The sequence below is a fragment of the Hemibagrus wyckioides genome, linkage group LG13 (assembly GCF_019097595.1).
Source record: "Hemibagrus wyckioides isolate EC202008001 linkage group LG13, SWU_Hwy_1.0, whole genome shotgun sequence".
NCBI classification, from domain to species: domain Eukaryota; kingdom Metazoa; phylum Chordata; class Actinopteri; order Siluriformes; family Bagridae; genus Hemibagrus; species Hemibagrus wyckioides.
Genome location: NC_080722.1, coordinates 6,473,944 through 6,494,180, shown reverse-complemented (window position 1 = coordinate 6,494,180; position 20,237 = coordinate 6,473,944). Strand labels below are relative to the sequence as shown.

At 43.3% G+C, this 20,237-nt stretch overlaps 1 protein-coding gene across 1 annotated transcript in view; it reads left to right on the top strand.

Annotated features, from left to right (window-relative positions):
• The window catches only part of fmn2b (formin 2b), a 92,054-nt gene that overhangs the window by 42,480 nt on the left and 29,337 nt on the right, over positions 1-20,237 (top strand). Inside the window, exons 9-13 of the mRNA XM_058406930.1 lie at positions 3,924-4,015; positions 4,385-4,514; positions 4,643-4,789; positions 4,911-4,970; positions 9,506-9,626. Coding sequence (XP_058262913.1) covers positions 3,924-4,015; positions 4,385-4,514; positions 4,643-4,789; positions 4,911-4,970; positions 9,506-9,626 — 550 coding nt within the window. The remainder of the gene's footprint in view (positions 1-3,923; positions 4,016-4,384; positions 4,515-4,642; positions 4,790-4,910; positions 4,971-9,505; positions 9,627-20,237) is intronic.

The following is a 20,237-nucleotide window of genomic DNA, read 5'->3' as shown; positions in this document are numbered from 1 at the left end:
AGTAATTGCGGCGCTCAGAGCCGGTGCCAAGACCTTCAGGCTCGTTTGCGAGTTTTGAAAATGCCTTGTAGTTGAAGGGGGTGGGCGGGGTTGGTGGGGGGGTGGTGTATTCAGGATGTTTGGAACATGCTTCTGGAGGTTCTAGACCCAGAGGAAAAGTCTGTGAAACTTCAAAAGAGAAATGCATTAATATCAAAACATGTGAAAGCCACAACAGCGCAGGAATGTGTGCTGTTTCTGGGAGTTTGCCTTGTAAAAGTCTGAGCTCAGTAAGTTATGCCCTGCCAACGCTGGCTTGACCCTGTCGATGCTGCAGCATTATCACACTCCTCCTAGTGAGCTGTGAAATTAAACCATTCTCTGTGTGTGTGTGTGTGTCGCAATTACAGGAGTGTGAAAGATCAGACACTCGCTTTGTTCCACATATTACCTACATATTGGCAGACTGAGTTTCCATGTGTTGAGGGGCCTCGGGTCATAGACGGTGGCCTCTGAGTGTCTGAAGAGCAGTGAAAAGTTGCCTCCATGCCTTCGATTGGGCAGAAAATGCCATCTCCGACCAGCTAAAGCTCTCTCTGCATGCCCATATTTATTCTCTGCTCCCTGTGGATTCTTCAAGGATAGCGTATCTGTTTGAGCGGAATCATTAAGATGTTTGCTAATGAAACAATCCAGGTCTTTTCAGAAGGATAGAAGAAAGACATACAGAGCCATAGACACTGGAAAAGGCCAATAAGTTGCAATGTACCTTTTTCTAATGTGGGTTGGTTGTTTTTGCATTATTTTTTAAAGTGAGTATTCACAGCTGTTCTGTGTGCACAGATGTATGCACAGTGGCCGTGAAGAACTGATATCCGTTATTTGACCCGCGTATTCGTTTTGATATCGGTCGAAGACTCCATTCTGAATTCACAAGGGCTTAAAATTGAGCGAGTGTGAGCAAGGCTGCTTCCCATTAGCAGTAGTTTGAGTGTTGGAGGCATTGCAGGGAGAGCAGAACGTGCCTTCGCGGACAGATGGTGGAGTGAGCTGAATGCTAATCAGCGCGTTTGATGCGGCCGTTTGAAGTGCCGTGGAAGTATGCGCCTGGCGTGATTGATGCTGCGATAGAGCTTAATGCTGCAGAGTGTTTTTCCAGAGTTTACATTCACACGTCTTCCTCCCTCAAACATGTATGTGTGCGCACACACACACTGGCACATATGGATACGCACTCATACGCAGGGGCATTGCCAGCTCGTCCAAGGTCTGCCATTCGAAACGTGAGCCGATCTTGTAAAACGGCGCATTTGTGTCTTGTTGCTGGTTTTTTTGGTTTTTTTTTTTTTTCCTTATTATTGCTCTAAGAGAAACCCTCTGTCTCTCTACACTTTGATCACCTTTCAGGACAACGGCCATTTTGAGGCTCCAGTTGGTGTCTGTTGCTGCCGGAGCAGCGTTTGATGTTGGAGTGGGATGTTTACCGAGGTGTTTACTTTCTCTCAGGGAGTCTGGAGAAGCTCTTACATCCCAGTGCGCCGGAGCGTCCACCACTTAACGTGATTGATTGGGCCGTTTGAAGGCCGAGGAAGGACGCAAACTGGGGCTTTTGTCTTCTCGCCTCTGACGCAGACGTTGGGATCCATCATTGATGGATGCTGTGACTCCTCCTGCTTAACTCGGTTAAGCTCAAATATGTAGAGCTCTCCGCTAAAGGAGCACTTCAACCAAATGTACCAACATGGCCTAATGGCAAATGAAAGCTGGCAGCCTGCTCTCATGTGCGCGGTCCTAACAGGAACTCTCTGTTCAGGGTTAGCATTGTTTTCATCTTTAAAGGAACAGTTAATGAAATGTTACACAGTGTTCTTATTACTCCAAGTATGCTCAATCAGACGGGATGTATTTGGTTTCTAAAGTATTTTAGTTTTGTTTGTTTTTAAGGGAGGTTAATGGAAGGTTTATTGCTGTGAATTTGACCTAATCACAGACCCGCCTTAAAAAAGAGACATCATTTGGTGTCTATGCTTTTAAAGCAATTTAAAATGACAGAATCTGTTAGATTTTTTTTACGTATTAGATATTTTATAAACGTTAGATATTTTTACGTATTGTATTCAAGACGTTGCGTGTTCTTTGGCTGTTCCTTCCTCAAAACCGTGTACAGTTGGCTAGCTTGATAACAAAAAACAAACACGGAGACATCCATTTTGTCGGCATAACTGGAATGGCAGGGATCACACATTTGCCTGAGCATCTCATGTTCTTCTAAAAGGTTGAAAGCATCATCCACTAGATGGCACGTCAGAGCCAAATTATCCAAGTCCATCTGGGTTCCAAGTGAAGCTGATGGTTGCCTGGCATCAGCGTGATTGTCATGACGTGTATCCTAAACCAAAACTACAGTCAAAAATAAATGCTGATGTGGAACATCCAGAAGACTGGTATTTGACATTGCAGTAACTTTAAAGAGGATTAATATTCAAACGCTTACTGTAATAGTACTGAATAGTGTGTTTTTGTTTGATTCATTTCTGTGAACGTTTAAAATTGCTGCAGAATAAGTGCATCTTAAGCTGGTCAACCTGACAGGCTACATTGAAAGTAATACCGAATGTCTGGATTCCTGGAGCTGTCTGATGGGACTGTCTTCATTCTAAAATAACTGACAGAATAAAGCAAGATGGATGAACCGATAGACAAATAGCTGGAAACTTTAGCTGTCTTAGCGTCTGTCCACAGTTTGTTTTAGAAAAGTGTCTTTTGTCAGCATGTGGACCACAGCAATGCCAGCATCCCTCTCATCTGCAGCTCACTTGACTGGATCTCTGACATTGTTTCTTAACCCCAAATTTTCCAGGATTTTCTGCCTCGACCACATTTTTCTGTCATGTTATAGGACGTGCAGAGGAGGAAATGCTTTAGACCGTGTGGTTTTCTTTGGGGTGTATAGGGTTTTGGGGTTTTCCTGCAGGCTTGTTTTTCTCTTTCAGACCTACAAAGTCAACAGAATGCTGCATTTTCTGTTTGTGAGTGATGATTCTGGGCAGAAGAGAACAATAGCGGTCGACATGCTGGAGGAAAGCTGATGTCTTTCCCGCTCGTGTTTAGAGTCACTGGTTGTTAATTGATGGGTGTCGGGCCGATTGTGTCTTCACCTGACCTGTAGTTCCACGGTTGTTTATTATCAGTGAAAACTGCTAATACGCGTTTTATTTCAGGTTTGGTACGAGTGCATGCGTTCATGCTTTCTGTATTGTAGACCGTACAGAACATCAACAGTGTCTCCATGACTAGCATGTTACATGAAGGAAACGGAAACTAAAGCATCTTTATGAAAACCGTTTTTGGTGATCCAAATCTGTGTGTGTGCGTGTGTGTGTGTGTGTGTGATTAGGCTGACTGTGGTCATTTTTAGGTCCTGCGTCCATTGTGTCCATCTGAGGTTCTTGTCAGAAACTGCAGACTGAATGTTTGTAGGATTCATGTGGTGTTCTTATAACCAGGAGCTGAAGTGAATAGAATAGAATCAATCCGGTCGGTGTCAAGGTCACGGAGAGGTCAAATGTCTGGATTTTATTTTCTTTCTTCCTGTTTTTGAAGTGTTTGCTGCATTCAGATCAGCAACCAGGAGGACTAGGCTGGTTGGTGGAGGAGGCATGATCTTGACAAGTTCTGCTTGTTTGGCTTCAAATTTGCCATCAGTTATCAGTAACAGTTATTAGAATTGATACAAAACAATTGTTATTTTCATGTTGACTTTATCACTGGGAGTGTGTTTTTGGTCTTGCGCATGTGCTGCAGCCTGATTGGGCAGCTGGTGATGAAGCGCTTTACGTCACTTAATGTTTTTGTGTGTGTGTCTGTTAGAGAGGTAGGTTTGCATGTAGTTGAATGTGTGAGTCGGTGCTGGGGTTGAGGTGCTGATTGTTCGGCTGTTTCAGAGGGCACAGACAGATGAGGTGGAGAAGATCGAGAAGCACATCAAATCAACCAAGGAGAAGGAGGGAGCCAAACCCCTGGACAAACCTGAACAGTAAGAACTGTCTCTCTCACTCCATCTTACATCTATCCAGCTATCTGTTTGCTCTCTCTCTCTCTCTCTCTCTCTCTCTCTATCGCTCTCATGCACATACACACACACAGACACCAGACACACTGTATATCTTGTATCTCTCCCTCTCTCTCATTTACTGCCCCCCCACACTGTCTCTCTTTGCGTCTCTGTCTGTCTTAATTTCTTTTGAACACTGTCTTTTTCTCTGTGCGTCTCTGCCTCTTATAGGTTTATCCTACAACAAAGTTCCAAGTAGAACTCCTTGTGAATGCCAGAACGCATTATCCATCCTTTTTTTTTTTTTTACTGCATTGTTTTCTTTCCTCTCATATTTTGCTTTCTGTTCAGGTTCCTGCTCCAGCTCTCCCAAATTCCTGAGTTCTCAGGAAGGGTCTTCTGTATTCTGTTCCAGTCCACGTTTTCTGAGTGTATTAACTCCATCCAGCGCAAACTGGAAATTCTGCAGAAAGTGTGTAAGGTCAGGAATACACTCACTCATATCTCAGTCCCTGCCTCTGAGCTGCAGAAGACTTGGACATTAACAAAATATGACCACATGTTTTAAATCATGTTTGTTCATTAAAAGTTTAAATCCTGTGTCTTCAGTCTCTGCAAAGTGGTTCTGGTGTGATGCGGGTTCTGGGTCTGGTTCTGGCTTTCGGAAACTACATGAACGGAGGGAACCGAACCAGAGGGCAAGCGGACGGCTTCGCGCTGGACATCCTACCCAAGCTCAAGGACGTCAAAAGCAGCGTTAGCAGCATCTAACATACACACACACACACACACACACACACACACATACACACTTTTCCTTAGTTATGTTTTTCCAGGTGCATCTTTATTGACTGACCTTTTCTTTTCTTTACCTCAGGACAACTCCAGAAGTCTGCTGTCTTACATTGTCGCTTACTACCTGCGACACTTTGATGAGGTATCATCATCATCATTTTGTGTTGAAGGAAAATCTTTGTGTTGTAAAATTGTAAGAACCTAGACTTAAACATTTTAAATGTTATCATTGTTGTATATTAATTTTTAGTGTAATGATTCTTAGGGCTACACAGTAATGGTCCAACTGATCGTCATAATGACCCATTTATTTATCACACATTTGTGTAATATACAGGTATGGTGTGTGTGTGTGTGTGTGTAAATAGGAAGCGGTTTGTGTAATATACAGGTATGGTGTGTGTGTGTGTGTAAATAGGAAGCAGTTTGTGTAATATACAGGTATGGGGTGTGTGTGTGTGTGTGTGTAAATAGGAAGCAGTTTGTGTAATATACAGGTATGGTGTGTGTGTGTGTGTGTAAATAGGAAGCAGTTTGTGTAATATACAGGTGTGTGTGTGTGTGTGTAAATAGGAAGCAGTTTGTGTAATATACAGGTATGGTGTGTGTGTGTGTGTAAATAGGAAGCAGTTTGTGTAATATACAGGTATGGTGTGTGTGTGTGTAAATAGGAAGCAGTTTGTGTAATATACAGGTGTGTGTGTGTGTGTAAATAGGAAGCAGTTTGTGTAATATACAGGTATGGTGTGTGTGTGTGTAAATAGGAAGCAGTTTGTGTAATATACAGGTATGGTGTGTGTGTGTAAATAGGAAGCAGTTTGTGTAATATACAGGTATGGTGTGTGTGTGTGTGTGTGTGTGTAAATAGGAAGCAGTTTGTGTAATATACAGGTATGGTGTGTGTGTGTGTAAATAGGAAGCAGTTTGTGTAATATACAGGTATGGTGTGGGTGTGTGTGTGTGTGTAAATAGGAAGCAGTTTGTGTAATATACAGGTATGGTGTGTGTGTGTGTGTGTGTGTGTGTGTAAATAGGAAGCAGTTTGTGTAATATACAGGTATGGTGTGTGTGTGTAAATAGGAAGCAGTTTGTGTAATATACAGGTATGGTGTGTGTGTGTGTGTGTGTGTGTAAATAGGAAGCAGTTTGTGTAATATACAGGTATGGTGTGTGTGTGTAAATAGGAAGCAGTTTGTGTAATATACAGGTATGGTGTGTGTGTAAATAGGAAGCAGTTTGTGTAATATACAGGTATGGTGTGTGTGTGTAAATAGGAAGCAGTTTGTGTAATATACAGGTATGGTGTGTGTGTGTGTGTGTGTAAATAGGAAGCAGTTTGTGTAATATACAGGTATGGTGTGTGTGTCTGTGTAAATAGGAAGCAGTTTGTGTAATATACAGGTATGGTGTGTGTGTGTGTGTGTGTGTAAATAGGAAGCAGTTTGTGTAATATACAGGTATGGTGTGTGTGTGTAAATAGGAAGCAGTTTGTGTAATACAGGTGTGGGGGGTGTGTGTGTGTGTGTGTAAATAGGAAGCAGTTTGTGTAATATACAGGTATGGGGTGTGTGTTTGTAAATAGGAAGCAGTTTGTGTAATATACAGGTGTGTGTGTGTGTGTGTAAATAGGAAGCAGTTTGTGTAATATACAGGTATGGTGTGTGTGTGTGTGTGTGTAAATAGGAAGCAGTTTGTGTAATACAGGTGTGGGGTGTGTGTGTGTTTGTAAATAGGAAGCAGTTTGTGTAATATACAGGTGTGTGTGTGTGTGTAAATAGGAAGCAGTTTGTGTAATATACAGGTATGGTGTGTGTGTGTGTGTAAAAAGGAAGCAGTTTGTGTAATATACAGGTATGGTGTGTGTGTGTGTGTGTGTAAATAGGAAGCAGTTTGTGTAATATACAGGTATGGTGTGTGTGTGTGTGTAAATAGGAAGCAGTTTGTGTAATACAGGTGTGGGGGGTGTGTGTGTGTGTGTGTAAATAGGAAGCAGTTTGTGTAATATACAGGTATGGGGTGTGTGTTTGTAAATAGGAAGCAGTTTGTGTAATATACAGGTGTGGGGTGTGTGTGTGTGTGTGTAAAAAGGAAGCAGTTTGTGTAATATACAGGTATGGTGTGTGTGTGTGTGTGTGTAAATAGGAAGCAGTTTGTGTAATATACAGGTATGGTGTGTGTGTGTAAATAGGAAGCAGTTTGTGTAATATACAGGTATGGGGTGTGTGTGTGTGTGTAAATAGGAAGCAGTTTGTGTAATATACAGGTATGGTGTGTGTGTGTGTGTGTGTGTGTGTAAATAGGAAGCAGTTTGTGTAATATACAGGTGTGTGTGTGTGTGTAAATAGGAAGCAGTTTGTGTAATATACAGGTGTGTGTGTGTGTGTGTGTGTGTGAAAAGGAAGCAGTTTGTGTAATATACAGGTGTGGGGGGTGTGTGTGTGTGTAAAAAGGAAGCAGTTTGTGTAATATACAGGTATGGTGTGTGTGTGTGTAAATAGGAAGCAGTTTGTGTAATATACAGGTATGGGGTGTGTGTTTGTAAATAGGAAGCAGTTTGTGTAATATACAGGTGTGGGGTGTGTGTGTGTGTGTAAAAAGGAAGCAGTTTGTGTAATATACAGGTATGGTGTGTGTGTGTGTAAATAGGAAGCAGTTTGTGTAATATACAGGTATGGTGTGTGTGTGTGTGTGTGTGTGTGTGTAAATAGGAAGCAGTTTGTGTAATACAGGTGTGGGGTGTGTGTGTGTTTGTAAATAGGAAGCAGTTTGTGTAATATACAGGTGTGGGGTGTGTGTGTGTGTGTAAATAGGAAGCAGTTTGTGTAATACAGGTGTGGGGTGTGTGTGTGTGTGTGTGTGTGTGTGTGTGTGTAAATAGGAAGCAGTTTGTGTAATATACAGGTATGGGTTGTGTGTTTGTAAATAGGAAGCAGTTTGTGTAATATACAGGTGTGGGGGGTGTGTGTGTGTGTGTGTAAATAGGAAGCAGTTTGTGTAATATACAGGTGTGGGGTGTGTGTGTGTGCAAAAAGGAAGCAGTTTGTGTAATACAGGTGTGGGGTGTGTGTGTGTGTGTGTGTGTGTAAATAGGAAGCAGTTTGTGTAATATACAGGTATGGGGTGTGTGTTTGTAAATAGGAAGCAGTTTGTGTAATATACAGGTGTGGGGTGTGTGTGTGTGTAAAAAGGAAGCAGTTTGTGTAATATACAGGTATGGTGTGTGTGTGTGTGTGTGTGTAAATAGGAAGCAGTTTGTGTAATATACAGGTATGGTGTGTGTGTGTGTGTGTTTGTAAATAGGATGCAGTTTGTGTAATATACAGGTGTGGGGTGTGTGTGTGTGTGTGTAAAAAGGAAGCAGTTTGTGTAATATACAGGTATGGTGTGTGTGTGTAAAAAGGAAGCAGTTTGTGTAATATACAGGTGTGGGGTGTGTGTGTGTGTGTGTGTAAATAGGAAGCAGTTTGTGTAATATACAGGTATGGTGTGTGTGTGTGTGTAAATAGGAAGCAGTTTGTGTAATATACAGGTATGGTGTGTGTGTGTGTGTAAAAAGGAAGCAGTTTGTGTAATATACAGGTGTGGGGTGTGTAAATAGGAAGCAGTTTGTGTAATATACAGCTATGGTGTGTGTGTGTGTGTGTGTGTGTGTGTAAAAAGGAAGCAGTTTGTGTAATATACAGGTATGGTGTGTGTGTGTGTAAATAGGAAGCAGTTTGTGTAATATACAGGTATGGTGTGTGTGTGTGTGTGTGTGTGTGTAAATAGGAAGCAGTTTGTGTAATATACAGGTATGGTGTGTGTGTGTGTGTGTGTGTGTAAATAGGAAGCAGTTTGTGTAATATACAGGTATGGTGTGTGTGTGTGTGTGTGTGTGTGTGTGTGTGTGTAAATAGGAAGCAGTTTGTGTAATATACAGGTATGGTGTGTGTGTAAATAGGAAGCAGTTTGTGTAATATACAGGTATGGTGTGTGTGTGTAAATAGGAAGCAGTTTGTGTAATATACAGGTATGGTGTGTGTGTGTGTGTAAAAAGGAAGCAGTTTGTGTAATATACAGGTATGGTGTGTGTGTGTGTGTGTGTGTGTAAAAAGGAAGCAGTTTGTGTAATATACAGGTATGGTGTGTGTGTGTGTGTAAATAGGAAGCAGTTTGTGTAATATACAGGTATGGTGTGTGTGTGTAAATAGGAAGCAGTTTGTGTAATATACAGGTATGGTGTGTGTGTGTGTAAATAGGAAGCAGTTTGTGTAATATACAGGTATGGTGTGTGTGTGTGTGTGTAAATAGGAAGCAGTTTGTGTAATATACAGGTATGGGGTGTGTGTAAATAGGAAGCAGTTTGTGTAATATACAGGTGTGGGGTGTGTGTAAATAGGAAGCAGTTTGTGTAATATACAGGTGTTTGTGTAATATACAGGTATGGGGTGTGTGTGTTTTTGTAAATAGCAAGCAGTACAATTGTTGTACTATACACGTATGCTGAGAGTGTGTGTGTTTTAATAGCAAGCAGTTTATGCAATATAGAGATATGTTGTGTGATGTTTTGAGCTGGTGGTCACTTTTTAAAAGAATGGCTCTGTGTGTGTGGTAACCTTTATACTACTGTATTATCTTTATATCTGTCTATGTATTTAACAAAAGTGCTTCCCCACATGTCTGTGTGTGTGTTGTCAGGACGCTGGCCGGGAGACGTGTGTGTATCCTCTGCCCGAGCCGCACGACCTGTTCCAGGCATCTCAGATGAAGTTTGAGGATTTTAATAAAGATCTTCTGAAGTTGCGAAAGGACCTGCGAGGTAATGCGCACTGCCTCGGGGCCACCAGATTAGCCAAACTCTTTTACACCACCTTGAGCTCATCATTCCATCTTTCCCTCTTTCATACCACATTTCTTTGCCTCTGTGACTTTTTCTAAAAGTCTAGATAAGACGTCAGGGTCATTTTTCTTGCTGCCTTCTCGTCTCCTCCTAATTCCTCTAGGATTTGCTTCTGTCTTCATTCACCATTCTTTCACTTCCATCTTCCCACCTCCAGCTTCGAGCATGAAGTGTTCAGAACTGCCATATATTATTTATCCACTACAGATCATCTCGCTGTTAATCAGTGGTCATAAATCAGCGTTCAGTTGGATTTAGAAAGCGAAAAACATCATGGCTCAAAGCTCAGAATGGCCCCAAAATGAGCTGCGACACACATGCCTACACACACACACAACACTGTCTGTGGTCCCGCCTGCCTCAAATTAATGTTTGCGACAAATCTAAAGACATGTCTCTGTCCTCTCTCAGCTTAACGGCTTTTGCGTGTTGCCAATCTCACCAAATCCTCTGCTGGTTGCATTTAGGCTTTTTTGTAGAGTCTGATCCAAACCATCTGCCCCTGCAGCCGTATTCCCCGAGAGCGCTCCTGAGTGCTGAAAGCTGCAGCTCTCTGAAACACTTCAGAGGCAAGGCCGATCCTTAAACTCGTGCCTAAGATCAGAGCTGATCCAACTCCTGAGCACAATTACTTGTAAAACTTTTGACAAACCCTCTGGTATCTGACGGAGGTGCTGTTAGCTTTTGCTTATCTTTGGGCATATTTGATCACATGTACACAGTCAGTAAAAAATACTACATATTTCCATAATGTCAAGTTTCTTCCAGCCTTCAGATGACACATTAAAGGAAAAAACAACAAAGTGTATTAGAAAGGTTTTGAGCCATGACGAGTCCATTGTGATAATGACGCAATAAACACCACACTGTTCTTCCAGAGCAATTTCCCTCTCTTTCGTGTTTTCCCGCTGCACTTTAGCTCTGGGTTTATCATCTTTCTATAGACCCTTTTTGTGCCGATGTCACGATTACATCACAGCGCTAGCTGGGGGCAAAACAAAGGGGAACCTGGAGGCAGTCAGTGCAAACCAGTACAGAGTCGGCTACACAAGAAACGCAAGTGTCTTGTGGTGTTGAGTGACAGAATCGACGGCTCCAATTTGAAGTTTTATCACATACCTGCTGATAACAGAAAAACAGAGCTGTGGTTAAACGCAATAAAACGAGCGGACTGAACAGAAACTATCATCAAAAATGCTCGCGTTTGTAGTGCATTCTTTGTCAGATAAGGTTAAAGAAACTATTGTTTTTCGTTGGTATGGTCTAGGGTTTGGTTACATAAATTTTAAATAAATATTTCTTATGCATGTCCAACTCATCAGAAACTTGGGAACAAGTTCAATGATTTCATGTAATGCTAACTTTTTAGCGTGTATGTTAGCTAACTTAGCTAATGACTGGAGACCAAAACAAAGGAAACTGTCATCTCCCTTTGTACAGTTGTCAGCAGTGCTCGGCTTTTCTATCAGGTCACTCAACTGGAGGTCATCCTGTCACATCGTCCATCCACTGAGTGACCGTGTACGGGTCGGCCAATCTGGCTGCGTACGTTCAAGTTAATTTTTTTCAAATAACATTCATGGTCCTGGACAGTGAGTGACCAAACATAGTCAGATGAATTCCAGTCTCTGTTTAAAAACAAACTAACAAAACTTGATAACTACCGCTTGTTAAGCGGTCAGGAAAATCTTTTTGCCTCCACCTAAGCACCGCCCATAAAAAAAGGCACAATACTTACAGAAAAAGGGTCTATACCCTGCTTTTACCCCAAGGTAGAGGAGCAGTGGGAAACAATGTTAGAGGTGTTAGTTGTAATGATACAGCTAGTTGCTTAGCAGAAACTGAACAGCTTGTGCTTCATATCATGTGAGAACCAGGATATAGCAAAACTGTCCGGTAGCATCAGGCAGCAAAATGATGAACATCACAGATGTGTACGTCATAGTGAGGGGAAATACGTGATTACAAATTTGTAGAAGTTGGATATCCGTGAACACCTGGTCAACTACATGACAAAAAAATGAGAGAGCTGTATACCTACAATACCTGATCCAGTGCACAATGGCAGACCTGTGCTTTTTTAAAGCCGTTATTTAAAGTGGTCATGGGCTGTGTTTACCCAATTAAGGTTGTTCACACCACAAATATGCAAATTAGAAGGTTAAGCCAGGGTTTAGGAACGTTCAGTGTGAAACGCCAGATTGTGAATACCCCAGAGTTAACGGTTAATCCTGGCTGAAGTATCAGCAGTGTGAAACCTCAAACAGCATAACCCAGTGAATTAGGGGGAACTATCTCAGGTGTGTGAAGCTCTGTTGTGAATTTGATGATACACAGCTCTCCATCACCAACACTTCACTCTCCTGTGTGTGTGTGTGTGTGTGTGTGTGTGTGTGTGTGAGAGAGTAGGCTGTAGTGTTTTGATCCTTTTAATGAACCCCCTTTCCCTGTGGATGGAAGTGTAGACATCCTAGAAAGAGACCACACACACCAGGAAAGAATTGTTTGTAGTAGTGTAGTGCTGTATTGATTTGGAAAGTTACTGCTCTATCGCTTTACTTGTCCTTTAAGGGGAAAATTAAATGCGCCCCCTACTTGTTTTCGCATGGCACCAATCAGTACCCAGCAGTGCTCCCACACCTCTGCTATGACTCCCGATTGAGAGAGAGAGAAATGGAGAGAGACCGAGAGATACTGAGGCAGTGCACTAATAGCACAGAATGAGAGAGAGAGAGATACTGAGGCAGTGCACTAATAGCACAGAATGAGAGAGAGAGAGATACTGAGGCAGTGCACTAATAGCACAGAATGAGAGAGAGATACTGAGGCAGTGCACTAACAGCACAGAATGAGAGAGAGAGAGATACTGAGGCAGTGCACTAATAGCACAGAATGAGAGAGAGATGCTGAGGCAGTGCACTAATAGCACAGAATGAGAGAGAGAGAGATACTGAGGCAGTGCACTAATAGCACAGAATGAGAGAGAGAGAGATACTGAGGCAGTGCACTAATAGCACAGAATGAGAGAGAGATACTGAGGCAGTGCACTAACAGCACAGAATGAGAGAGAGAGAGATACTGAGGCAGTGCACTAATAGCACAGAATGAGAGAGAGAGAGATACTGAGGCAGTGCACTAATAGCACAGAATGAGAGAGAGAGAGATACTGAGGCAGTGCACTAATAGCACAGAATGAGAGAGAGATGCTGAGGCAGTGCACTAACAGCACAGAATGAGAGAGAGAGATACTGAGGCAGTGCACTAACAGCACAGAATGAGAGAGATACTGAGGCAGTGCACTAATAGCACAGAATGAGAGAGAGATGCTGAGGCAGTCCACTAACGGCATAGAATGAGAGAGAGAGATACTGAGGCAGTGCACTAACAGCACAGAATGAGAGAGATACTGAGGCAGTGCACTAATAGCACAGAATGAGAGAGAGATGCTGAGGCAGTCCACTAACGGCATAGAATGAGAGAGAGAGAGATACTGAGGCAGTGCACTAACAGCACAGAATGAGAGAGATACTGAGGCAGTGCACTAACAGCACAGAATGAGAGAGATACTGAGGCAGTGCACTAACAGCACAGAATGAGAGAGATACTGAGGCAGTGCACTAACAGCACAGAATGAGAGAGAGATACTGAGGCAGTGCACTAATAGCACAGAATGAGAGAGAGAGAGATACTGAGGCAGTGCACTAATAGCACAGAATGAGAGAGAGAGAGATACTGAGGCAGTGCACTAATAGCACAGAATGAGAGAGAGATGCTGAGGCAGTCCACTAACGGCATAGAATGAGAGAGAGAGATACTGAGGCAGTGCACTAACAGCACAGAATGAGAGAGAGATGCTGAGGCAGTCCACTAACGGCACAGAATGAGAGAGAGAGATACTGAGGCAGTGCACTAACGGCACAGAATGAGAGAGAGAGATACTGAGGCAGTGCACTAACAGCACAGAATGAGAGAGAGAGATACTGAGGCAGTGCACTAACAGCACAGAATGAGAGAGATACTGAGGCAGTGCACTAATAGCACAGAATGAGAGAGAGAGATACTGAGGCAGTGCACTAACAGCACAGAATGAGAGAGAGATACTGAGGCAGTGCACTAACAGCACAGAATGAGAGAGAGAGATACTGAGGCAGTGCACTAACAGCACAGAATGAGAGAGAGAGATACTGAGGCAGTGCACTAACAGCACAGAATGAGAGAGAGATGCTGAGGCAGTGCACTAACAGCACAGAATGAGAGAGATACTGAGGCAGTGCACTAACAGCACAGAATGAGAGAGATACTGAGGCAGTGCACTAACAGCACAGAATGAGAGAGAGAGATACTGAGGCAGTGCACTAACAGCACAGAATGAGAGAGAGATACTGAGGCAGTGCACTAACAGCACAGAATGAGAGAGAGAGATACTGAGGCAGTGCACTAACAGCACAGAATGAGAGAGAGAGATACTGAGGCAGTGCACTAACAGCACAGAATGAGAGAGAGATACTGAGGCAGTGCACTAACAGCACAGAATGAGAGAGAGAGATACTGAGGCAGTGCACTAACAGCACAGAATGAGAGAGAGAGATACTGAGGCAGTGCACTAACAGCACAGAATGAGAGAGAGATGCTGAGGCAGTCCACTAACGGCATAGAATGAGAGAGAGAGATACTGAGGCAGTGCACTAACAGCACAGAATGAGAGAGAGATACTGAGGCAGTGCACTAACAGCACAGAATGAGAGAGAGATACTGAGGCAGTGCACTAACAGCACAGAATGAGAGAGAGATACTGAGGCAGTGCACTAACAGCACAGAATGAGAGAGAGAGATACTGAGGCAGTGCACTAACAGCACAGAATGAGAGAGAGAGATACTGAGGCAGTGCACTAACAGCACAGAATATGAGAGATACTGAGGCAGTGCACTAATAGCACAGAATGAGAGAGAGAGATACTGAGGCAGTGCACTAACAGCACAGAATGAGAGAGAGATACTGAGGCAGTGCACTAACAGCACAGAATGAGAGAGAGAGAGATACTGAGGCAGTGCACTAACAGCACAGAATGAGAGAGATACTGAGGCAGTGCACTAATAGCACAGAATGAGAGAGAGATACTGAGGCAGTGCACTAACAGCACAGAATGAGAGAGAGATACTGAGGCAGTGCACTAACAGCACAGAATATGAGAGATACTGAGGCAGTGCACTAACAGCACAGAATGAGAGAGAGAGATACTGAGGCAGTGCACTAACAGCACAGAATGAGAGAGAGATACTGAGGCAGTGCACTAACAGCACAGAATATGAGAGATACTGAGGCAGTGCACTAACAGCACAGAATGAGAGAGAGAGATACTGAGGCAGTGCACTAACAGCACAGAATGAGAGAGAGAGATACTGAGGCAGTGCACTAATAGCACAGAATGAGAGAGATACTGAGGCAGTGCACTAATAGCACAGAATGAGAGAGAGATACTGAGGCAGTGCACTAACAGCACAGAATGAGAGAGAGAGATACTGAGGCAGTGCACTAACAGCACAGAATGAGAGAGAGAGAGATACTGAGGCAGTGCACTAACAGCACAGAATGAGAGAGATACTGAGGCAGTGCACTAACAGCACAGAATGAGAGAGAGAGATACTGAGGCAGTGCACTAATAGCACAGAATGAGAGAGAGAGATACTGAGGCAGTGCACTAATAGCACAGAATGAGAGAGATACTGAGGCAGTGCACTAATAGCACAGAATGAGAGAGATACTGAGGCAGTGCACTAACAGCACAGAATGAGAGAGAGAGATACTGAGGCAGTGCACTAACAGCACAGAATGAGAGAGAGAGATACTGAGGCAGTGCACTAATAGCACAGAATGAGAGAGATACTGAGGCAGTGCACTAATAGCACAGAATGAGAGAGATACTGAGGCAGTGCACTAACAGCACAGAATGAGAGAGAGAGATACTGAGGCAGTGCACTAACAGCACAGAATGAGAGAGAGAGATACTGAGGCAGTGCACTAACAGCACAGAATGAGAGAGAGAGATACTGAGGCAGTGCACTAACAGCACAGAATGAGAGAGAGAGATACTGAGGCAGTGCACTAATAGCACAGAATGAGAGAGAGATACTGAGGCAGTGCACTAACAGCACAGAATGAGAGAGAGAGATACTGAGGCAGTGCACTAACAGCACAGAATGAGAGAGATACTGAGGCAGTGCACTAATAGCACAGAATGAGAGAGATACTGAGGCAGTGCACTAATAGCACAGAATGAGAGAGAGAGATACTGAGGCAGTGCACTAACAGCACAGAATGAGAGAGAGAGATACTGAGGCAGTGCACTAACAGCACAGAATGAGAGAGAGAGATACTGAGGCAGTGCACTAATAGCACAGAATGAGAGAGATACTGAGGCAGTGCACTAATAGCACAGAATGAGAGAGATACTGAGGCAGTGCACTAATAGCACAGAATGAGAGAGAGATACTGAGGCAGTGCACTAACAGCACAGAATGTGAGAGAGAGATACTGAGGCAGTGCACTAACAGCACAGAATGAGAGAGATACTGAGGCAGTGCACTAATAGCACAGAATGAGAGAGAGATACTGAGGCAGTGCACTAACAGCACAGAATGAGAGAGAGATACTGAGGCAGTGCACTAACAGCACAGAATGAGAGAGAGAGATACTGAGGCAGTGCACTAACCACAGAATGAGAGAGAGAGATACTGAGGCAGTGCACTAATAGCACAGAATGAGAGAGAGAGATACTGAGGCAGTGCACTAACAGCACAGAATGAGAGAGAGAGATACTGAGGCAGTGCACTAACAGCACAGAATGAGAGAGAGATACTGAGGCAGTGCACTAACAGCACAGAATGAGAGAGAGAGATACTGAGGCAGTGCACTAACAGCACAGAATGAGAGAGAGAGATACTGAGGCAGTGCACTAACAGCACAGAATGAGAGAGAGAGATACTGAGGCAGTGCACTAACAGCACAGAATGAGAGAGAGATACTGAGGCAGTGCACTAACAGCACAGAATGAGAGAGAGATACTGAGGCAGTGCACTAACAGCACAGAATGAGAGAGAGATACTGAGGCAGTGCACTAACAGCACAGAATGAGAGAGAGAGATACTGAGGCAGTGCACTAATAGCACAGAATGAGAGAGATACTGAGGCAGTGCACTAATAGCACAGAATGAGAGAGAGAGATACTGAGGCAGTGCACTAATAGCACAGAATGAGAGAGATACTGAGGCAGTGCACTAATAGCACAGAATGAGAGAGAGAGATACTGAGGCAGTGCACTAATAGCACAGAATGAGAGAGAGAGATACTGAGGCAGTGCACTAACAGCACAGAATGAGAGAGAGAGATACTGAGGCAGTGCACTAACAGCACAGAATGAGAGAGAGAGATACTGAGGCAGTGCACTAATAGCACAGAATGAGAGAGAGAGATACTGAGGCAGTGCACTAATAGCACAGAATGAGAGAGAGAGATACTGAGGCAGTGCACTAATAGCACAGAATGAGAGAGAGAGATACTGAGGCAGTGCACTAACAGCACAGAATGAGAGAGAGAGATACTGAGGCAGTGCACTAACAGCACAGAATGAGAGAGAGAGATACTGAGGCAGTGCACTAACAGCACAGAATGAGAGAGAGAGATACTGAGGCAGTGCACTAACAGCACAGAATGAGAGAGAGAGATACTGAGGCAGTGCACTAATAGCACAGAATGAGAGAGAGAGATACTGAGGCAGTGCACTAATAGCACAGAATGAGAGAGAGAGATACTGAGGCAGTGCACTAATAGCACAGAATGAGAGAGAGAGATACTGAGGCAGTGCACTAACAGCACAGAATGAGAGAGAGAGATACTGAGGCAGTGCACTAACAGCACAGAATGAGAGAGAGAGATACTGAGGCAGTGCACTAACAGCACAGAATGAGAGAGAGAGATACTGAGGCAGTGCACTAACAGCACAGAATGAGAGAGAGATACTGAGGCAGTGCACTAACAGCACAGAATGAGAGAGAGATACTGAGGCAGTGCACTAACAGCACAGAATGAGAGAGAGATACTGAGGCAGTGCACTAACAGCACAGAATGAGAGAGAGAGATACTGAGGCAGTGCACTAATAGCACAGAATGAGAGAGATACTGAGGCAGTGCACTAATAGCACAGAATGAGAGAGAGAGATACTGAGGCAGTGCACTAATAGCACAGAATGAGAGAGATACTGAGGCAGTGCACTAATAGCACAGAATGAGAGAGAGAGATACTGAGGCAGTGCACTAATAGCACAGAATGAGAGAGAGAGATACTGAGGCAGTGCACTAACAGCACAGAATGAGAGAGAGAGATACTGAGGCAGTGCACTAACAGCACAGAATGAGAGAGAGAGATACTGAGGCAGTGCACTAATAGCACAGAATGAGAGAGAGAGATACTGAGGCAGTGCACTAATAGCACAGAATGAGAGAGAGAGATACTGAGGCAGTGCACTAATAGCACAGAATGAGAGAGAGAGATACTGAGGCAGTGCACTAATAGCACAGAATGAGAGAGAGAGATACTGAGGCAGTGCACTAACAGCACAGAATGAGAGAGAGAGATACTGAGGCAGTGCACTAACAGCACAGAATGAGAGAGAGAGATACTGAGGCAGTGCACTAATAGCACAGAATGAGAGAGAGAGATACTGAGGCAGTGCACTAATAGCACAGAATGAGAGAGAGAGATACTGAGGCAGTGCACTAATAGCACAGAATGAGAGAGAGAGATACTGAGGCAGTGCACTAACAGCACAGAATGAGAGAGAGAGATACTGAGGCAGTGCACTAACAGCACAGAATGAGAGAGAGAGATACTGAGGCAGTGCACTAACAGCACAGAATGAGAGAGATACTGAATGATGCAGGATGACTCTTTGCAGATGTTTTACAGAAGTAAACCATGCCATTTACAGTGTCTGTAGCAGCAGGTGTTTGTTAATAATAATAATAATGTATAAAACTTCCACTTACGAAGCGAGAGATTGTTAAATGATCCATTGAAGTGCCTCTTCGTAAAATCTCCCCAGAGCAGCATGAGGTTTTTGTTTTTTCTTTATATAATTATTTATTTATTTATTTATTTATTTATATATTTATTTATTTATATATTTATTTATTTATTTAGTAATAACCATCTCCGTTCTTCTCTTGAAGGCTGTAGTCATCTTGCAAATAAAACAAGAAACAAAAGTAGAGCAATATGGGTGCTTTCACAAGTACAGAGTTTGACCCGAACCCTGGTGCAGTTCCCATTTTGGTGTGATTCTTGTGAGAACACCGCAGTCCTGTGTGAGCGAAAGATGTGTGTAAGGTGTGTTGAGTCCTGTTAAGTGACCTTATAGCTGGTTAATTGAAGAAATAATGAATAACTGCAGAAAGTGAACCTGACCAGCATTATTATTATTAGTAGTAGTAGTTTGTTGGCCATAATACCAAGAAATATTTCATTTCCCTGTAAAACCTCAAGTGTAGGTTCTGGTTCAGGCTGGTTTCATTTGCCACTTGCAAAAATGTGAGTGTGTGACAGACATCAGTAGCAATGTTGATGAATAGTCATGGCAGATGACCACCAAGTGTGTGTTTTGAGGCTTTGGGAAAACCTCGTAACGTCGCTGTATAAAACAAACATTGAGGAAATGATCCTCATTCCTTAAAAAGTCCGGCATGAATTATTTCTCCAATTAAGTGCTTAAGCCTCGAATCACTGGTCAAATTGCTTCGACTTCCATACGTAAACATGGGCAGAAACGCAGGACCTGCGTCCATGCTCATGTAGGTCTTTGAACGTGGGTTTTAAGCATGAGGTTATTTCCCAAGGTCAGCCGTTTATGGGGCTGGAAGTTGTTAACACATTTGAAATGGTTAACAGGCCCTGTCCTCTTCCTTTTCTCCCTCCACAATTTTTTCTGTTGCTCTCGTTCCCCTCAAATTCCTTTTTCTTCATGCCTCCTCTATCAATCAGACAGGTCAGCCTCAGACAGGCTACAAAGCAAAGGTCTCGCCGGTCAAACGGCTCCCGGTCACGGCCAATCAGAGGCCATGCTATTTCGGGAGACTCTCTCGGTAATTGGACGTGCAAATTTGGATACCGTTTGTGGGCTGACGAATCGGACGATCATTCACACGACCAAAGGGGCAGGAAGGAGTTGGGTAAATATCTAGAGGCCACTGTTACTGGATTGAATTATGTCCATTTGCCTTATAGTTGGATTGTTAATTTATTGCAGAAAAGCGCTACTAAAATAATTTTCAAAAGTTTCAGCACTTATCTGGTCCTAATTTCTAAACTCTTGATCTGATCCCAGTGAACATGTGACTGGTGTACCGCAGGCTTTAATAAGAACCATTTAAGCTGGCCTGAGATCAATGAACATGTGAAGGTTAGCTTTTAATGGAAGCTCTTTAAACTCACCCCCTCCTCCTTTATTTTGCATCAGATCCCCGATAGGTTTCTCAGT